The sequence below is a fragment of the Nyctereutes procyonoides genome, unplaced genomic scaffold (genome assembly GCF_905146905.1).
Source record: "Nyctereutes procyonoides isolate TBG_1078 unplaced genomic scaffold, NYPRO_anot_genome, whole genome shotgun sequence".
In the NCBI taxonomy this organism is placed as follows: Eukaryota; Metazoa; Chordata; class Mammalia; order Carnivora; family Canidae; genus Nyctereutes; species Nyctereutes procyonoides.
Genome location: NW_026575125.1, coordinates 68774124 through 68795908, shown reverse-complemented (window position 1 = coordinate 68795908; position 21785 = coordinate 68774124). Strand labels below are relative to the sequence as shown.

General features: G+C 36.0%; 1 protein-coding gene across 3 annotated transcripts in view; it reads right to left on the bottom strand.

Annotated features, from left to right (window-relative positions):
* DIAPH2 (diaphanous related formin 2) overlaps nucleotides 1-21785 on the bottom strand; it is a 1101152-nt gene that overhangs the window by 520757 nt on the left and 558610 nt on the right. For all 3 annotated transcript variants that reach the window (XM_055337637.1, XM_055337638.1, XM_055337639.1), the window contains one exon: nucleotides 2621-2750. In XM_055337637.1, the coding sequence (XP_055193612.1) occupies nucleotides 2621-2750 (130 nt within the window). The remainder of the gene's footprint in view (nucleotides 1-2620; nucleotides 2751-21785) is intronic.

Here is a 21785-nt window from a genome sequence, read left to right as displayed (position 1 = left end):
CAGGAGAGATTTCTAGGCATGGGATGCAGCATGAAATCACACACAGAGAAAGGATTATCAGAAAGGAATAAAATGGCTCAAGAGAAAATATCTTGGCACCCTGAAATGAGAACTAGGAGGAAATGAAAGAGGGATGCAAGCAGGTGGAATGCACTTAAGAATTTCAGTTGAGACTGAATTTCATAGGGGAAAAAAAACTAGTCAAAATAATGAGAGTGGGGATTGCTGTGCCTCTAACAATGATACAGAGGATTTCTGGCAACAGTCTTTTGAAAATACTGGCAGGAAGAATACAGAAAAGCAGAAATAATCAAAATACAACAAAGGAATTTTGCTCATGAAAGTGATAGGGAGAAAGAAGTTGGTGGTACTATAAAATAAAAATATGAAAGTATTTACCAAAATCCCAGACACAGGAAAAATGATTATCCCCTTCTAACAAGACAATAGCAGCAACTACAATATCTATAGTAGTATGTCAGATATTATGACTAATACTACTAATAAAGATAGTAGTATAGCAACAACTATATGTCTACAGTGTGCTAAGCCTTTTATTCAATGCTTTAAACATGTCACTCAATTCAGATGATCTTCTATCATTTTCATTTTACAGATGAGGAAACAAAAACTTAGAAATTTAAATTACTAGCTCAAGGTTACAGAACTAAGAAGTTATACAGCTAGAATTATAACTTTGTAATATCTAACTAAGAAGGTTGTGCTCTATTGGCTAACTTCATCAATAGCAGTAGTGACTAAAAGTATGTATGAAATTATAGACATAGATGAACTAGCATTTAGACTTAAGAAATCAAAGCTGATTTAAGTTTCACTCTATATTTCATTAGAGTTGTTCCAGATTATTTTGACCAAAAATGTTTACCAGATATATATAGTCTTGTAAAGTATCCTCAATGTAAGAACTAATAACCTAAAAATTAGGAATTAACAAAACCAATGTAAAACTGACATCATTTTATTTAAACATATTCTTTTTTTTTTTTTAAGATTTTATTTACTTATTCTTGAGAGACACACACACACACACGAGAGAGAGGGAGAGAGAGAGTCAGAGACACAGGCAGAGGGAGAAGCAGGCTCCACGCAGGGAGCCCGATGCGGGACTCGATCCCTGGTCTCCAGGATCAGGCCCTTGGCTGAAGGCGGCGCTAAACTGCTGAGCCACCCGGGCTGCCCAATTTAAACATATTCTTGATAAACTTCTCAAAATCTTTCTGAAACTGAATCTACATTTTAAATAAAATTTAGAAAAAATTCTGTTAAAGGGAAATCAAAAACTAGTGATAGCACTGAAATGATCTGATTTCAGAACTGTCCTTATTTGTGACATTTCTCATATTTCCAATTACAAATTTTCCAAATCTTAATATTATTCCACATTATTTACAGGTTAGTAAATATGACTCTAATCACAAATGTGTTTTGTGAGCTGAAATCAAGAATTGGATGCTTACCCAACTGAACAACCCAGGTGCCATGACCCCTGAATAATATTATACAAATAATATTCTGGGTCCTATAGACATACATTTTTCTCCCATTCAATGAACACTAACAGGTTTGTATGGTTTGTAATAACACTTGGGAAAGATATATGCTCTTGAGTCTTACTGAAATTCCTCAGAGTTACAGAGAAATGGAATTCTACAGTGTAATTTCAAATATAAGATTTACAGCATAGTTTCCTTACAAGGAAGGAACATGTACTTCTCCATGTATATAATCTCAACTTCAAAAAATGTTTTCTTGATCCTTCCTCCTTTCTTTCACTTTGTAACTTCTTACAAAAGTAGACAATATTCACCAACCAACAAAGCAAATTAGCTCAAATTAAAACCTTGGAGATACTTTTGTTCCCTCTCTCTTGTTCTCCACGAGTGCCAACTCCCATCCATTCTAGTCATTCAATGATGCTCTGCTGCCTACCACATCAAGACCAGACTACTTAGCATGACATTGAAGGCTCTGAGATGATCATATTACAGCTCCAACCCAACAGTTGACCACTCTTCTATCTATCTGCCACTGTGCTTTGCCTATATTATTTGTTCACATGCCTTTTTTCCATGTCCATAAAAATATTATGCTCATGCTTCACCCTTTGGCTTCTTTCTATTCTTTATACATTCAAAAGGAACTTTTTCTCTCCTCTAAATTACAGTATATTATCTGTTTGTGTAGCACTTCTCATATTCATCCTTATTTTATAAAGTATGTGTATATATGTTTTTTCTTACCTTCTAGATTTTAAATGCTTTCAAGCAAGAACTGTCTCACAATAATTTTGATTTCATCAAAAGCCCATGGTATAGTTCCTTTGCAAACAATATACACTTAAGAGTTTATGAAATGAATGAATGAACATACTATCTGATAAGAGATGTGAAAACTTCAATAACCCAGCAATGTTAAAAAATAAAGTAAAAAATGGGTCGTTAAATGTACTATATTATCAAATATAAGCTAAAGGAAACTATCCCCTTGCTTTTTGAGTATCACTAAACAGAAAAAATACAATTAATGCTTATTTAATCTTATCATTTAAAATATAATACTCAGGAAAGAAGTAGTCTCAAAATAGTTACTTATCAATTACCTTTGCTTGCACTTTCTACATGTTCCAGTTCTTCAGGAAATTTCAGGATATCCCGGTATTTGTCCTCACAAATTTCAGCAATAAAATGCAAGAGGGTTGTTTTCTGATCTGCTGACTTAGTATCTCTGATCTGGAATGAAATACAGCATTTTTAGTATATTTTGGATAATGTAAATATAAACTTCATTCTTAAACAAGTGAAATGAATGAATTCAATTTATTACAAATGATTTAACATTTTTTAAAAATGAAGGGGTGCCTGGGTGGCTCAGTTGGTTAAGCGTCTGACTCTTGGTTTTGATTTAGGTCATGATCTCAGGGTCATTAGATTGAGTCTCGTGACAGGCTCCATGCTCAGTGTGGAGTCCATTTGAGATTCTCTCCCTTTCCTTCTGCCCCTCCTCTGCTCATGCTCCCTCTTTCACTCTCTAAACTAAATAATAGAATCTTTAACAAAAATTTTTTTAAGTTAGGCGTAAGCTTCCTAATAGGGTCTAGCAACAATGCTCTAGATTTTAAAAGGAACACCATGATTTTAAAATACAAAAGATGACCAAAATCAGCAAAAGTTTAAATTTTATATACATATTTTGAAATGCCTGTTATTATGGCAAAATGAACTATACTCTGAGAAAAGAGTATTAATTTAAGTATTGATAATCATATTCAAAGTTAATGTGTGCTTATATTATCAGCATTTGTACTTTGCTTTATCATAGAAATTTATTCTGAGAAGCTAGAATTTTTTGTGAGCTTGTATCTATTTGTAGCCAGTATTGATGAAAATTAATATTAAAAAGTACATTTGACCCTCCTTTACTTGTATAGGCCATCAAATAAGAAAAAAATGAAAAGTTCTTAGGCTGATTTATAAATAGAATCTAACCACACAATTGTGATAATATATATTTTTTCTACTTATGGTATTTCATTTCAAAGAGATACTTTTAGAAAAGAGATGCTATAGTTAGAATGATAAAAATCTTTAAAGTATAGGACAAAAAAATCTATGATGAAAATCTAAGTGTTATCTTTAATATAAAACTCATACTAGACTAAGCTGTGAAAAAATCACGGATTTGCCTACAAACAAAGGATAAAAATGGAAAAGAGTATTGGGTTTTCTCATTCTATTGGGTGTTTTAATTCTTTAATCCTGAAATGATAGGTTTGCCCACTGTTATGCATACTGATTTTGGGTTTTTAGCTTTAAGGATTACTCTCTTTAGAATAAATTCTTCATAGACAGGTTTATGAAAAGGCTGTGGAATATACTTAGGTAATTAACATAATTTTAAAAAAAGATTTTATTTATTTGAGACAGAAAGAGAGAAAGGAGCATGAACAGGGGGAGAGGGAGAAGGAGACTGGATGTAGGGATTGATTCCAGGACCTGAGATCATGACCTGACCTGAAGTCAGATGTTTAAGTGACTGAGTCACGCAGGTGCCCCCAGAATATTTATTTATTTATTTATTTATTTATTTATTTATTTATTTATTTATTTAAAGATTTTATTTATTTATGAGAGAGAGAGAGAGGCGCGCAGAGACACAGGCAGAGAGAGAAGCAGGCTGCATGCAGAGAGCCCGATGTGGGACTCGATACCTGGTCTCCAGGATCACGCCCTGGGCCAAAGGCAGCACTAAACCCCTGACCACCCAGGCTGCCCCAGAAAATTTAATACCCACTGTTTTAGTGACTAAGAAAAGAAATTTACATTTAAATCAATCAGACCCATACTGAATCTCTTTTGTACTATAGCTCTTTAACAATCATTTTACTCTATCTCTCTTTCTCTCAAATAAATAAAATATTTAAAAGAAAAAAACTGTTTTCTTTTATCATGTCCAAATGATATGGAGAACGTAAAAGAAATACGTTTAAGGCTCAAAAGAAACAACCACGGCAGAAATGATGTTGACAGTTCAGATGGTCACAAGTCACAGTGATTTCTCAGAATTTCTGGGATTACTTTAATCCACAAAAGTGAAACATTTAACATTTTGCATTATCTTTTTTTTATTTTTTTAACTTATTTTTTCTTGGTGTTCAATTTACCAACAAACAGAATAAGCCCCAGTGCCAAGCACCCATTCACTCCCACCTCCCGCCCTACTCCCTTCCACCACCCCTAGTTCGTTTCCCAGAGTTCGGAGTCTTTATGTTCTGTCTCCCTTTCTGATATTTCCCACACATTTCTTCTCCCTTCCCTTATATTCCCTTTCACTATTATTTATATCCCCCAAATGAATGAGAACATATAATGTTTGTCCTTCGCCGATTGACTTACTTCACTCAGCTTAATACCCTCCAGTTCCATCCACATTGAAGCAAATGGTGGGTATTTGTCATTTCTAAAGCTGAGTAATATTCCATTGTATACATAAACCACATCTTGTTCATCCATTCATCTTTCGATGGACACCGAGGCTCCTTCCACAGTTTGGCTATTGTGGACATTGCTGCTATAAACATTGGGGTACAGGTGTCCTGGCGTTTCATTGCATCTGTATCTTTGAGGTAAATCCCAACAGTGCAATTGTTGGGTCGTAGGGCAGGTCTATTTTTAACTCTTTGAGGGACCTCCACACAGTTTTCCAGAGTGGCTGCACCAGTTCACATTCCCACCAAAAGTGCAAGAGGGTTTCCTTTTCTTGCATCCTCTCCAACATTTGTGGTTTCCTGCCTTGTTAATTTTCCCCATTCTCACTGGTGTGAGGTGGTATCTCATTGTGGTTTTGATTTGTATTTCCCTGATGGCAAGTGATGCAGAGCATTTTCTCATGTGCATGTTGGCCATGTCTATGTCTTCCTCTGTGAGATTTCTCTTCATGTCTTTTGCCCATTTCATGATTGGATTGTTTGTTTCTTTGGTGTTGAGTTGAATAAGTTCTTTACAGATCTTGGAAACTAGCCCTTTATCTGATATGTCATTTGCAAATATCTTCTCTCATTCTGTAGGTTGTCTTGTAGTTTTGTTGACTGTATCCTTTGCTGGGCAAAAGATTCTTATCTTGATGAAGTCCCAATAGTTCATTTTGTTTCTTTTGCCTTCGTGGATGTATCTTGCAAGAAGTTACTATGACCAAGTTCAAAAAGGGTGTTGCTTGTGTTCCCTCTAGGATTTTGATGGAATCTTGACTCACATTTAGATCTTTCATCCATTTTGAGTTTATCTTTGTGTATGGTGAAAGAGAGTGGTCTAGTTTCATTCTTCTGCATGTGGATGTCCCATTTTCCCAGCACCATTTATTGAAGAGACTGTCTTTTTTCCAGTGGATCGTCTTTCCTCCTTTATCGAATATTAGTTGACCATAAAGTTCAGGGTCCACGTCTGGATTCTCTATTCTGTTCCATTGATCTATGTGTCTGTTTTTGTGCCAGTACCACACTGTCTTGATGACCACAGCTTTGTAGAACCACCTGAAATCTGGCATTGTGATGCCCCCAGATATGGTTTTCTTTTTTAAAATTCCCATGGGTATTCGGGGTCTTTTCTGATTCCACACAAATCTTAAAATAATTTGTTCTAAATCTCTGAAGAAAGTCCATGGTATTTTGATAGGGATTGCATTAAACGTGTATATTGCCCTGGGTAACATTGACTTTTTCACAATATTAATTCTGCCAATCCATGAGCATGGAATATTTTTCCATCTCTTTCTGTCTTCCTCAATTACTTTCAGAAGTGTTCTATAGTTTTGAGGGTATAGATCCTTTACCTCTTTGGTTAGGTTTATTCCTAGGTATCTTATGCTTTTGGGTGCAATTGTAAATGGCATTGACTCCTTAATTTCTCTTTCCTCAGTCTCATTGTTAGTGTATAGAAATGACACTGATTTCTGGGCATTGATTTTGTATCCTGCCATGCTACCAAATTTCTGTATGAGTTCTAGCAATCTTGCGGTGGAGGCGTTTGGGTTTTCTATGTAGAGTATCATGTCATCGGCGAAGAGGGAGAGTTTGACTTCTTCTTTGCCAATTTGGATGCCTTTTATGTCTTTTTGTTGTCTGATTGCTGAGGCTAGGACTTCCAATACTATGTTGAATAGCAGTGGTGAGAGTGGACATCCCTGTCTTGTTCCTGATCTTAGGGGAAAGGATCCCAGTGCTTCCCCATTGAGAATGGTATTTGCTGTGGGTTTTTCGTAGATGGCTTTTAAGATGTTGGGGAATGTTCCCTCTATCCCTACACTCTGAAGAGTTTTGATCAGGAATGGTTGCTGTATTTTGTCAAATGCTTTCTCTGCATCTAATGAGAGGATCATATGGTTCTTGGTTTTTCTCTTGCTGATATGATGAATCACATTGATTGTTTTACTAGTGTTGAACCAGGCTTGTGTCCCGGGGATAAATCCTACTTGGTCATGATGAATAATTTTCTTAATGTACTATTGGATCCTATTGACTAGTATCTTGTTGAGAATTTTTGCATCCATGTTCATCATGGATATTGGTCTGTAATTCTCCTTTTTGGTGGGGTCTTTGTCTGGTTTGGGAATTAAGGTGATGCTGGCCTCATAGAACGAATTTGGAAGTACTCCATCTCTTTCTATGTTTCCAAACAACTTTAGTAGAATAGGTATGGTTTCTTCTTTAAACGTTTGATAGAATTCCCCTGGGAAGCCATCTAGCCTTGGACTATATCATAATTAAAGGATCTATCCAACAAGAGGACTTAACAATCCTCAATATATATGCCCCAAATGTGGGAGCTGCCAAATATATCAATTAATAGCCAAAGTGAAGAAATACCTAGATAATAATACACTTATACTTGGTGACTTCAATCTAGCTCTTTCTACACTCAACAGGTCTTCCAAGCACAACATCTCCAAAGAAACGAGAGCTTTAAATGATACATTGGACCAGATAGATTTCACAGATATCTACAGAACTTTACATCCAAACTCAACTGAATACACATTCTTCTCAAGTGCACATGAAAGTTTCTCCAGAACAGACCACATACTGGGTCACAAATCGGGTCTGAACCGAAACCAAAAGATTGGGATCGTCCCCTGCATATTCTCAGACCATAATGCCTTGAAATTAGAACTAAATCACAATAAGAAGTTTGGAAGGACCTCAAACACATGGAGGTTAAGGACCATCCTGCTAAAAGATGAAAGGGTCAACCAGGAAATTAAGGAAGAATTAAAAAGATTCATGGATACTAGTGAGAATGAAGATACAACTGTTCAAAATCTTTGGGATGCAGCAAAAGCAGTCCTAAGGGGGAAATACATCGCAATACAAGCGTCCATTCAAAAACTGGAAATAACTCAAATACAAAAGCTAACCTTACACATAAAGGAGCTAGAGAAAAAACGGCAAATAGATCCTACGCCCAGCAGAAGAAGAGAGTTAATTAAAATTCAAGCAGAACTCAACGAAATCGAGATCAGAAGAACTGTGGAACAGATCAACAGAACCAGGAGTTGGTTCTTTGAAAGAATTAATAAGATAGATAAACCATTAGCCAACCTTATTAAAAAGAAGAGAGAGAAGACTCAAATTAATAAAATCATGAATGAGAAGGAGAGATCACTACCAACACCAAGGAAATACAAACGATCGTAAAAACATTATGAACAGCTATACACCAATTAATTAGGCAATCTAGAAGAAATGGACGCATTCCTGGAAAGCCACAAAGTACCAAAACTGGAACAGGAAGAAATAGAAAACCTGAACAGGCCAATAACCAGGGAGGAAATTGAAGCAGTCATCAAAAACCTCCCAAGACATTTTGCATTATCTTGCTGATCTACCTAATACTTTCAAGTACTACAAAGTTAAAATGACACAATTTAAGGACAAACTACAAGAACAAACAGCAATAAAACCTCAAGGGCAATTTGTGTTAAGTAAGGCTTGTGCTCTAGAGGAATCAATGGGAGGTTCACTTTCCTAAAGAAAGGTCTTTACTTGGGATTAAGTGTTACTTGTTTATAAAGTGCCTCAATTTCAGAGTAGGTTAGATACTACAATTTACGAGAAAATTCACATTTTCTTTTTTTTCTTAGAAATTACCTGAATTCCTAAATACTAAAAACATTAGGTGCTTAGAGAAAATTGATGGTACATCTTCCTCAAAGGAAAGAGACTTGAATTATATTTTATAAACTCTGTGGAGACTATACAGACACACATACACCATGATCACCACTAACAACAACAATAAAATCCCACCCAATTTTTCAGGACACCAAATTGTGCCAATATGTATATATTTTAGGTATTTTAAATGTACATGGCCAATACTGGAGAGGAAAACACAAAAACAAAAGAAAATGGCATTGTGCTCATATGTCAAATTTATGAGTGATTTAAAAACTAGCTTTTGGCTTGCATTCTTATGAATGCTTACTTTTCAGAAACAGATTTTAATTGAGAAATATTTATTCAGAATCAGGTCCATTAATTTAATTTCTATTAAGAAATTTAGTGGAGTCAATGGTTACATTCCAAAATGATAAATGAAACATAACATTTCAGCTAAATAAATATATTGGTATCTGTTGAAATCAGAGAGTTGCAGACAACATGGATATACTTAAAAAAAAAAATAACTGGGTATCCCTGGGTGGCTCAGCAGTTTAGCACCTGCCTTCGGCCCAGGGCACGATCCTGGAGTTCCGGGATCCAGTCCCACGTCAGGCTCCCTGCATGGAGCCTGCTTCTCCCTCTGCCTGTGTCTCTGCCTCCCTCTCTCTCTCTATCTGTCTTTCATGAATAAATAAATAAAATCTTTAAAAAAAAACTGTAATATTTCCTTCAAAGAATAGGCAAAAACGGACAAGTGCCTGTTTTGTCAAGCTGAGGAATACCTTAGTTGGTATGAGAGACAAATTGTTGAAAGTGTATTGCAATATTTATTTTTTAAATAATTTCATACAGAGAGTCTATTTTAAGGTTTCAAATTGGCAGGGAATAACGTGACAAATATGTGGTCTTTTTAATTTTTCTCTATATGTATGACCCTTAGGCCAATCATTTTAAAATAAATATATACTATTAAAATATAGGGGAAAATAATTTTGACTTATTATATTTACTTTGCATTATCGTATCTTAAGCCTCTCTTACTACATCTAAACCACTCACACATTATGCACTGTCTCTCTCAGGACCTACTGTGTTGTTCAATGTCAACACAGAAGGCAACTAAGAACATTCACCTTTATCAATTCTAAAGGTTAATGGCATTTATCCAATAATTTACTCTTCAAAGTATACTAGCAGGATATATACATCTCTTAGGGTAAATACAAAATAATCTAATCTGAGTATGTACAAAATCACTTTCAAAGTGTTTGAATTAGTTTATTAAGAAAGAAAAATTGATTTCCATTTGATATCTGGTTAACTCGAAATTATGTTAATTTTACATTAACATCAAATATTCCATTAAAACTTGTCCAGATTGCCTAAGTCTCAGTAGTGGCTATACTGTCAAGATTTCAAGGTTTGCTTCCATCAGGAGCCAAGTGCCTTTTGGCAACTCTGCCTTATGCTTTCCCTGTCTTCCTCTCACCAGCCACAGTTAGGCAGCGGTATGAAAAAGATGAAAAAGATATATGACTTCTCTTTGTAAGATACAAAATGATGAAAAGTATACCCTACAATCTTATGTCTTGCATATAAAAACACATAATAAAAACACATATAAAAACACATAATAAAAACACAAATAGCAGTTCCAGAAATTGGAAATATCTGAAAGACTAAAAATGTTTTATAATATCTGAATAAGCTGTTATCAAATAATAACAATAAAAATAAGAGTAATTCACTTATATTCACTGATATAGCACCATCATTTAATAAACCATAGTCTTATTTTAATTGTAATCATTTGACCAAAAAGATGTTACACATCAAGATTAATAACTGAATTTAATAGGTAATTGCATGTACCTATTCTTTAGTAACTTTCTGATATGGTACATGAATATAAAATACCTTTAACAGAACAACCATTATATCTATAGCAAATTCTGATAGCTTATCTTTTTTCTAATAAATATGAATGCTGTATTATGAGAATTGATATTCACATTTGACATGTTCCAATACATTTCCAACACTATAGGTTAGGCAGATAGCAAAATACCTGAATAATTAGTTGCTGTTTAAAATATTTTTTTATTTGAAACACATTCATTCAAGCCTGAAAAATCTAGTCTTTGCCCTGTTTTTGAAATTAGGTGGTTTTGAGCACACAGAAGCCAGCACACAGCCAGAGAGTCTGAGACAACAACATTTTAATCATCTATGTGAGTCACACTCTATCTTTTTGTGAAGGACCCCTTCTGTAGGTAATTTTCCCCTTTGCTGAGACTTAAGCCTATTTCTCTTTACTCTGTCCTCTGTGGGAAATTAAAATAACTGGTCACTATCCTATATATAACCACTTCTTACAGAGTGAAAGCTCTCTTATGCATCCTGTTCTTTAAACTAAACCATTCTAGTAAATTTAACCTCTTCACGCAGATCTTAGTTTTCAAATGTTTAATTCTGAAAAGATAATAAGAATCCACTTAAAGTTTCCATTACAAAGTCTCCCCTCATCTACTAGAAAAGCATACAAACTTCTTGGTTTTGAATATTAGGCCCTTTGTGAGCTGGTCCTTGACTACTTTTCAAATGTCTCTCCTGCTGCTTTGTGATGCATGCCCATCTCTTTGGGCTGATTACAGATGATGAACATACCATGTAATGCCATACCACTGTGCTTTTCCACATCTTGTTCTCTCTCTAGACTTCCTTCCCATCTCCCCGTTTTTCTTCTATTTACTATGTGAATACCTACTCATATTTTAAGACAACTCAACTACCACCTTCTATCTGGACACTTTTCTATCTTATTAATAATTAATGCCTTTCTTTGGAGCCGTGTTCCTTCACTGTAAACATTTTAACACAGTAGTTTTTTTTTCAGATTTTATTTACTTATTTATTTATTTGAGCTAGAGAGAACATGGGCATAAGAGGAGGGAGGGGCAGAAGGAGAGAAAAATGGGAGAAGCAGACTTCTTGCTGAGCCAAGAGCCCAAAGCCAGGCCTTGATACCAGGACCCTGAGATCATGACTTGAGCCATAGGCAGTTAACTGACTGAGCTACCTGGGCACTACACACAGTAGTTTCTTCCAGGCAATATGAGTTTTTTCAAGGCTAGAGACTTTGCTTTCTTAATATTTTTTATTCACAGTACCTAGGAGAATGCTACAACATACTAGGTAGGCAATAAATTTTTCTGAATTAAGATTTTTTTCTCCACATAAGTTCCCACTTGCATGGGTATAAGAGTAATACTTCTATATTAAACTCTTTTCATGTGTGAATATGCATGTGTGTGTACATACCCATACATATACAGAAAGCTTGACTTATTAGGTTGATGTTTCCAGAACACCATATTTGTTGAGAGTTAGGTAACAGTGAATGCCAAAATAAAATTATATTGTGTTGCTCAGGAAATGGAACAACATATGGTTGTAAGGGGAGGCAGGTTAGGAGCAAAGAAAATATGAATGTAGAAGTACATTCAGTGATCCACTGTAAGGACTGTGCTGAACAATAAGGATCAAAGATAGATGATGCATGGTAACTTCAAAGCCTCAGGGAGCTGAGAACTTAGGAAAACACAAAATTATACAAAAAAGAGATGACATATGGAGTAATTTGATGGCAAATGTCAAGGACTGGTAAAATTAGAATGATAACTAGGATATACATAAAAAAGGCAAAGAACAAATTCAAGACATATTGTAAAGACAAACAGGATTAAGTCATTGAAAAAATATCTGGAATGAGAGAAAGGGAAAAATCAGAGTTTTAAATTCTGGTTATTAAAAGAATGGGTGTATCATGTTGGTAACAAAGAAAGTCATGACTCGTGAATGAAGCAGCTTTTGGAAGAAGGTGATAGTTCATTTTTTTAAAGATTTTATTTATTTATTCATGAGAGACAGAGAGAAAAAGAGGCGAGACACAAGCAGAGGGAGAAGCAGGTTCCATGCAGGGAGCCTGCCATGGGACTCGATCCCAGGTCTCCAGGATCACACCCTGAGCTGCAGGCGGTGCTAAACCGCTGCGCCACCGGGGCTGCCCTGATAGTTCATTTTTTAAATATAAGTGGTAACTCTGTGGAGATGATCTATGAGAAGGTAGAATAGCATTCCATTTTCTCTACCTCATTTTGTCCTATATGATTCAACCTACATATGCTTCTTAAAACTGCATATGACCATGGCACTCTCTTCCTTCAATAAATCTAATGGTTCTTTACAACTTATATAATAAAGTTCAAATTTTTAATCAGAATAATTACTGAAGAGAGACTTTGGATTCAGACAGATGAGAGACTACTTCTTGTCTTCACAAAGAGTAAGTTATTACCATAACTTGAAAGTCCTTCAGTGATCAGGACCCATTATCACCATGATAGTGTCTCTAGCTATATTATTTCTTACCATGGCCTTCAACCATGCTTGCTTCCTAGCTCCCTGAATTCACCAGGCATGTGTCTTACTCAGAGCCATTGCTGGTGCTTTCTATTTGCTTGGAAAGTTTTACTTTTACTCACTTACATGGCTAGCTCCTCCATTCATTAAAGATCTATACTCAAAAGTCACTTTCTCATTCTACAATTATAATCTACTCTTTTACAGTGAAAGAAAGTGGTCCAGTTTTTTTCTTTTGCATGTAGTTGTCCAGTTTTCCCAACACCATTTGTTGAAGAACCTATATTTTTTGCTTTGTATATTCATTCCTCCTTTGTCAAAGATTAATTGACCATATAGTTGTGGGTTTACTTCTGCATTTCCTATTCTGTTCCATTGAACTGTGTGCCTATTTTTATGCCAGTACCACACTATTTTAATTACTACCACTTTGTAATAGAACTTGAAATCTGGAGTGTAGATACCTCATTTTTTCTTTTTCAAGATTGCTTTGGCTAATCAATGTCTTTTGTGGATCCATATAATTTTTTTAAATCTCAAAACATCCATATCAGTTGGTTATTAATATACCCATTTCAGAGATTAGGGACAAGGTTTAGAGTGTTTAGGTAGCTTCACCTAGATCACACAGCTAGTAAGAGCTAGCACCAGTAAACAACATGGTAACTTATGAACACTTGGCGTTTAATACATACTAGACTGAATTAAGTGTCATGAGTGATTAAGAAGGTATGCTGGAAGCAGCAGTAGTAGGGAAAAGGGTCATTCATGGAGAATGGTACTAATGAGCCTTTCTTGAGTTCCCTGAACAAATTCTTTTTGTTTTCCTAGGGTGATTTATACATACTTTAGTTACAGCATTTATTCCAAAATATTCTAATTACAAATCAATGTCACCTACCAACTTGTGAACTTCTTAAAAATCAGGACTATACTGAGGTGTCTGGGTGGCTCAGTCAGTTAAGTGCCTGGTCAGGTCATGATCCCAGGGTGTTGTGATTAAGCCCTGCATTGGGCTCCCTGCTCAGCAGGGAGTCTGCTTCTCCCTCTTTCTCTGCCTTTCCCCCATTTGTGTGCTCTCTCTCTCTAAAATAAATAAATAAAATCTTTTTTAAAAATCAAGACTATATCAGCCTTGTTCAGTACATGTCTGTTGAATGAATAAATGCTTTAGAGAAGCCAAAGATAATTAGGACTGAACTGATAATTAGAGAAGTCTTTGGTGACCTTCAAGCACAGATTCAGATTTTGTATTTCAGATACAGATTTTGTATTGGGGTACAAAATTAAAAACAATGGATAGCCAGAAAGAGAAGCAATGTGTAAGGTAGGTTATTCAAAATACTGACTGTGGATGATAACTAGATAATAGAGTGGGTAGCAGAGGTAGCAGCTGGAAAATGGTGAAGCTAGTGACAAAAGTTGTAATTGTTACAAATTAGTTCAGCATAATTAGGTCTGAAGAGATCAGGCAATGCAGGAACTAGAGTTAAAAATAATGAGTATGGCAAATGGATGGGCATAACTGCTTCACTGATTGTCAAACCATGGTCCCTGAAAAGCAGTGTCAGCATTATCTGGGAACTTGTTAGTAAAGCATATTTGGGGGTTATACACCAAATCAATTAAATCAGAAATTCTGAGGGTGGTGCCCATCAATCTGCCCAGATACCAATTTGATATTGATATCACCTCACATGTTAGAATGGCTACAACCAAAAATACAAGAAGCAACAAGTGTTGGCGAGGATCTGGAAAAGGGGAACCCTCTTGCACTGTTGGTGGGAATGCAAACTGTTGCAGCCACTCCGGAAAACAGCATGGAATTTCCTCAAAAAAAAATTAAAAATAGAACTACTCTATTATCTAGGAATTGTATTACTGTGTATTTGCCCCCAAAAATACAAAACCAGTAATTCAAAGGGATACATGCATCCCTAGGTTTATTGCAGCTTTAATTACAATAGTCAAACTATGTAAGCAGCCCAAGTGTACATTGGTAGATGAATGTATGGATAAACACAAACAATGCAATATTATCTAGCCATAGAAAACAATGCAATCTTGCCATTTGCAAGAACATAGATGAATTTAGACAGTATAATGCTAAGTGAAATAAGTCAGAGAAGACAAATATCATATGATCTCACTCCTATGTAGAATTTAGGAGAGAAAACAATGAGAGAAAGAGAAAAACCAAGAGATGGTCTCTTAACTATAGATAACAAATTGATGGTTACCAGAGGGAGGTAGATGGGAGAATGGGGGAAATAGGTGATGGAGATTAAAGAGTACAGTTCTCATGATGCATAAGTAAAATGACAAAAAAGAATTAAATGCAAATTATATTTTTAATGAAAAATAAAAGATTAAATGTGAAAATAAGTAGGAAGAAAAGCAAGACAGGCAAGGCATCTTCAGAGCCAGGCTTGTTTGCCAGATTCCTTTGCCTGTGATCCTCGGACCACTGACAGCTTGGAATTTGGCCAGGATCATCTCTGGTGGCACCACTCTTACCTGTACCAGGGACATGTAGGCCAAATCCTAGAGGCCCTATCCTCCTGTGTATACTCTTATCTACAAAGGATTGTTTCCTCTGCCAAACAGACCAAAAAGAAGGAGGGCTAGCAAGACATTAATTCTCTTCATAGCTCCTAAATGGCTGACATTTCAGGAAACCAAAATTGGGACCATATGGGATGTCAATCATTCTGCCTCTCTATAGGCAGGGTCAGTATTACATGAGTATCCCATTACACTAGGTGTACTTTTAGAGATTCCGGGGAAGCCCTGTCCAAAACTCTCTTCCAAATCTATTTGATCATGCTTGAAAATCATTAGAGCTTTATTACTTTGGCATAAACCAAATGTGGGTTTTGTCTTTTGTATAATGGCAGAAACCACACATAAAAAATCGTATCTGTCACCACAGTGTGAATGGAATTAATTGGTTCTGAGAATAGGCTTGGATGGAGAGAAGACTAGAACATAGCAGGCAGCAGTCCTTAAGGCTGGGAGAAGGAAGATAGGAAGGTATAAGAGAGAAAGGATATAAAAAAAGGTTGAGCTTGTAGACTTTCCACCTGGACAGTCAGGTATGGCCTCCAAAGTACTGAGAAAAGCTACATGTTAAAAAAAAAAAAAAAAAAAAAAAAAAAAAACAGACCAAAAAAATAGACCATACTCTATGATTTCATTTTTATCTAGCAAATTTAAACTAATCTATAGTGACAAAAAGCAGATCGCTAGTTGCTTGAGAAGGGTTGAGGGTAGGTAAGAGGAAGGAATCACAAGGGATATGGGGGAATCTTGGGGAATGATCAAAACTTTGATTGTTATTGTGGTTCAGGAGTGTATATATGGACCCAAACTTATCAAATCATTAAGTATGTGCAGTTTATTTATTGTATCTTAGTTATAACTCAATAATATTTTTTGGCAAAGAGTGAAATACAACTATGTGCATATAGTGTGCCTGCCAAGTAATTCATCTTATACATCTCTAGTAAATTCTATCAGAAACGAGTGTTTTCTAAGAGCACATGTCAATTCTCTGAGTACTGGATATTCTCTCTATACATTGATAGAGATGAACTCGACAATCACAAGATCTTATCCAGATACCATGGTCTAGGTTATAAGGGTCAAATATATTAACTGATGGAAAACCATTATTGAAGCTTTAAGGTTTGATACAAATACGAGGTAGGAATTATTAAATAACCAGCATATGTAGAGATATTGGGTAAAAATAGTGGACTAAATATGTGCATCTAATATCACTGTATCTAAATATTCACAAAAAAGTATTTTTATTGAAGAGCAAAGTCTCCAATGGGAGCTCCTGGAAAGAAAAAAAATGACCTCAGAAATGAAAAACTTAATAGAAGGATTAGAATACAGATTGAGGAGATTTCCCAGAAAGAGTAATAAGACAGTGATAGAAAGTAGGAAAAAAACAGATGAGAAATGCACCCAAATAGCTGAATTGTAGGAGTTTTATAAACACAACAATGCATATAAACTAACTCAAGAAAACACTCCAGATCGAATGTCATGAGTTTGTCATGAGTTTTCAGATCAAAAGGGCCACTTAGTGGCCAGCATACTAGGTATGTCATTGTAAGATTTCCTAACACTGAGGACAATGAAATCCTACAAGGTCACATGCAAAGAATGCTTTGGCCTCAAAAGCAGCCCTTGGAATCTAGAAGACGATGTTACTCGGTTACCAAAGTTCTGAAGCAATCAGACATGTGCAATTTCCCTCTCATGAATTCTCAGTACGTTCTAAAAAATATACGTCATCAAAAAGAGGGAAGAAAGCAGGAAATGAGAAGACACAGGATCCAGAAACAGGTGATCCAACATGGGAAAAGGGCAAGTGAATTCCCAGGACAATGTAAAGGGAGGTTCCAGAATGGCAGCTGTGTATTCTCCCATATCCTTGGGAGAGAAGGCTTTCCCAAGAACAAATTGAGAAGAAACCTAGATACTGATCTACCAAAAATTACTGTGTAACTATATTGGGAACAGGAAGCCTGGGAAATGTACATATGTGTAAAAAGGGGTGAGTAGTGAAAAGGAAGTTGCATCTTCATCTCCCATTGTGGGAAGTCAACAGATAGTACCTGAATTGAAAAATCAAAAAGCAACAATTACAAACATGTTATTTATAGACAGGTAAGAGAATTAGTTTAAAAAGCACACAATGATCTCTTTAGGGAAGTGGAAATTATTGCGGGAGTTGGTGGAGAGAGGTTGAAGGACTAGTCTTCATCTTAATAAACCTTGTAGAACTATTTGATTTTTAAAATTATGTGCCTGGGGATCCCTGGGTGGCGCAGCGGTTTGGCGCCTGCCTTTGGCCCGGGGCGCGATCCTGGAGACACAGGATCGAGTCCCACGTCGGGCTCCTGGTGCGTGGAGCCTGCTTCTCCCTCTGCCCGTGTCTCTGCCTCTCTCTCTCTGTGTGACTATCATAAATAAATAAAAATTTAAAAAAAAATTATGTGCCTGTATAACTTTGATATGTTTTTTAAAATAAAAAAATATTGTAGTAAAAAATATCAAAAAAATAATTCTGGTATAACCTCCAGATGATTCTGATACATGCTCAAGTTTGAGAACGACTAGATAGACTTCTTGAAGGGAATTTCCAGGAAAGAAGGTGCTTGGCAATTGTCCACAGCTTCTGTGGACCTTCTCATAATTACTTTTACTTAAAACAAGCTGAAGTGTCAACATGATTTCAAAGCTTAGTATCTTTTCTTTTCTTTTTTAAGTTAGTATCTATTTAAAACTGTGGTATCTGAAGGACAGAATCACTCATAGTGTTCTTAATTTACATAAAAAGTGGGACCGATTTGTATCATGATTTTCCACCTACTTATCCAAGAACGGATGACCCAAATGGTATGTTTGATGTTGTCAAGATTCTAGACACATTATACCTATTTTTTTAAATAATAAATTTACTTTTATTGGTGTTCAATTTGCCAACATACAGAATAACACCCAGTGCTCATCCCATCAAATGTCCTCCCTCAGCGCCCATCACCCATTCACACCCACCCCCCGCCCTCCTCCCCTTCCACCACCCCTAGTTTGTTTCCCAGAGTTAGGAGTCTTTATGTTCTGTCTCCCTTTCTGATATTTCCCACACATTTCTTCTCCCTTCCCTTCTATTCCCTTTCACTATTATTTATATTCCCCAAATGAATGAGAACATATAAAGTTTGTTCTTCTACGATTGACACATTTCACTCAGCATAATACCCATAATACCCAGTTCCATCCACGTTGAAGCAAATGGTGGGTATTTGTCATTTCTAATGGCTGAGTAATATTACATTGTATACATATACCACATCTTCCTTATCCATTCATCTTTCAATGGACACCAAGGCTCCTTCCACAGTTTGGCTATTGTGGACATGGCTGCTAGAAACATTGGGGTGCAGGTGTCCCGGTGTTTCATTGCATCTGTATCTTTGAGGTAAATCCCCAACAGTGCAATTGCTGGGTCGTAGTGCAGGTCTATTTTTAACTCTTGGAGGAACCTCCACACAGTTTTCCAGAGTGGCTGCACCAGTTCACATTCCCACCAACAGTGTAAGAGGGTTCCCTTTTCTCCGCATCCTCTCCAACATTTGTGGTGTCCTGCCTTGTTAATTTTCCCCATTCTCACTAGTGTGAGGTGGTATCTCATTGTAGTTTTGATTTGTATTTCCCTGCTGGCAAGTGATGCGGAGCATTTTCTCATGTGCATGTTGGCCATGTCTATGTCTTCCTCTGTGAGATTTCTCTTCATGTCTTATTCCTAAGTCTTCTAAACTGTCCCTTATCCTTCACCTGAAACTATATTGAAAATATACTTACATGTTACTATAGTGTCTTGTCTACCAGATATTATCATAGTGATGGACTAGATAATCAAGCAGATCATTCATGCCTTCCAACTATAAAACAAGCTGTAAGCTCACTTCTTATTGGAAAATCTTAAACGTTGCTTAAATATTTACTAAAGAATTTTGAATCAGGATATTATATTTTAGTTCAGACATCATGCCTCAATGCTTTTTATAAAAGTCTTGCATTGCAAATATATTTCACTGGTCCTAATTTCTGGGCTATTTCTGGCTCTAAGGAGACAAACATCTTGACTTATAGGCCAAACAGAGTTTATACATATGAGCAGAGATAAACCACAGTAGGTGAATGTCAAGAAAAAGAGGGCAAAAAGAGGAAGCATCATCCCTGTTCATAACACAGGCATATTCTGATACTGTGTTTCTTGTGTAAGAAAACCCACTTGGGGTTGAAGGCCAAGAGTAAGATAGTGTTCCTGCATTACTACACATCATATAGGAGCAAAGCTGTGAGCCTATGCCCTTACCTAAAGAAATCTTACACTCAACTTAGAGTGGCACAGAGAATTATCAGAATGTAAAGGAGCAAATATCCAGCCAACTGCAAGAGAATGCTCTTTTCTAGAAAGAAGCAAGAATGTGCAAGAGGAACAATAGATTTTCTTGCATAATTGCTGCAGAGTGCATATTTATCAGAGACGACACTGAATTTCATATAAACAATGTAAGAAATGAAGTAGTCAAGCACACATTTAAGCATATTTATCTTTAAAGTATATTAAAACTTTAATGTGAGAAAAGTCTGGTCTGTAAATTGTATCTGAAGGAAGGTATTTCAGATCGTCTCTTTTTCCCCCTGGTATTTATACAAATGACCACATAAAAATCAGCAAACTTATCAACAGGTCACATACTCAGAAAAAGTCTGAACTGCCTAACTATTCTTATTAAAATTAGAGTTATGACAGATAGCAACACTACATATAAACCTTTACATTAGATATCCTTTGAAAGAAAAGAGATCATAAAATGCAGTAATCTGATTGAGTCATTGGAATAAACCCATCTAAACTACCAATATGATCAGATAATTCAACTTCATTTCTCTTAGTGAAAGTTTTCGCTAATCATGGTTTCTCTTTTCCCCATTATATTTGTATATTCATAGAACAGTCAATACTTAAGTAATCATGAATGCTCCAGTGCATATATCAAAACAATTACTACCACTTGCCAGTCTTAATACAACACATGAATTCTAATTGCTAGTCTCTTTTATTTAAGATTAAGGTCTGTGCTCTCTGCCAAGGATTGTTTACAAATTATTGCTTTCTTCAAAACCACCACACACTGCAATAACATTGAGAAAGATAATGTATTTTTAAAGATTGTAATTACCATAAAGACATTAGCTCTGTAGCTACAACCAGGCAGGTTTATTTTATTTTTTTAAAGATTCTATTTATTCATGAGAGACAGAGAGAGAGAGAGAGAGAGAGAGAGAGAGAGAGAGAGAGAGGCAGAGACACAGGCAAAGGGAAAAGCAGGCTCCATGCAAGAAACCTGATGTGGGACTCGATCCCACATCCCAGGATCATGCCCTGAGCCAAAGGCAGATGCTGAATCTCTGAGCCACCTAGGCGTCCCACAACAAGACAGGTTTAATACGTGATTTCCTGGCTTTATTTCTAAATCTGGCACCAAAAATGCTTTTCTGGGTGCTACATGACCAGGGCTGACACGGACTCAGCCAAATTACATTGTAAATTACAGTGAAAAGATGTCTTAATTCTTTATGTAGGCCTGATCATCCCTTTTTTATACTCTTGATTTTGGTATTATAATAGTATTTCTAACAAAAAAGGAACAGATGATAACAACTGGGTAAAAGTCAAGCAATTTCAGAGTTTTTCATTTGTTGGCTTAATTTATAGCAGCAATCTGTGAAAGGAGAGCTTAAACTGGAAACCATGACAAAATTCAATGGCAAAAGGATTCATTCAATTACTACCTTCAAACCCAGTAGGGCATTCTTGATGTCAGTTTCCCAAAGAAGACAAATTTTGCTTTCCTACTCTTTCTGCTCCACCTCTTAGAATTATCCCTTGTAGCCCCACTTATTCAAGGAGAATGGCCTGCATATGCATTAGCATTAGCCAGACACAGTGGCAAATTAAAAATATATATATGTGTGCTTATTTTAGGAAAGGCCAGAAAGAATTAACAAATTATGTCTATATTTTAAAAAGAAAAGCTAGTCTGATGCTTTCAAAGGTTCCTAATAAACCTGTCTATAGAAAGACTAACTCTTCTGAGAA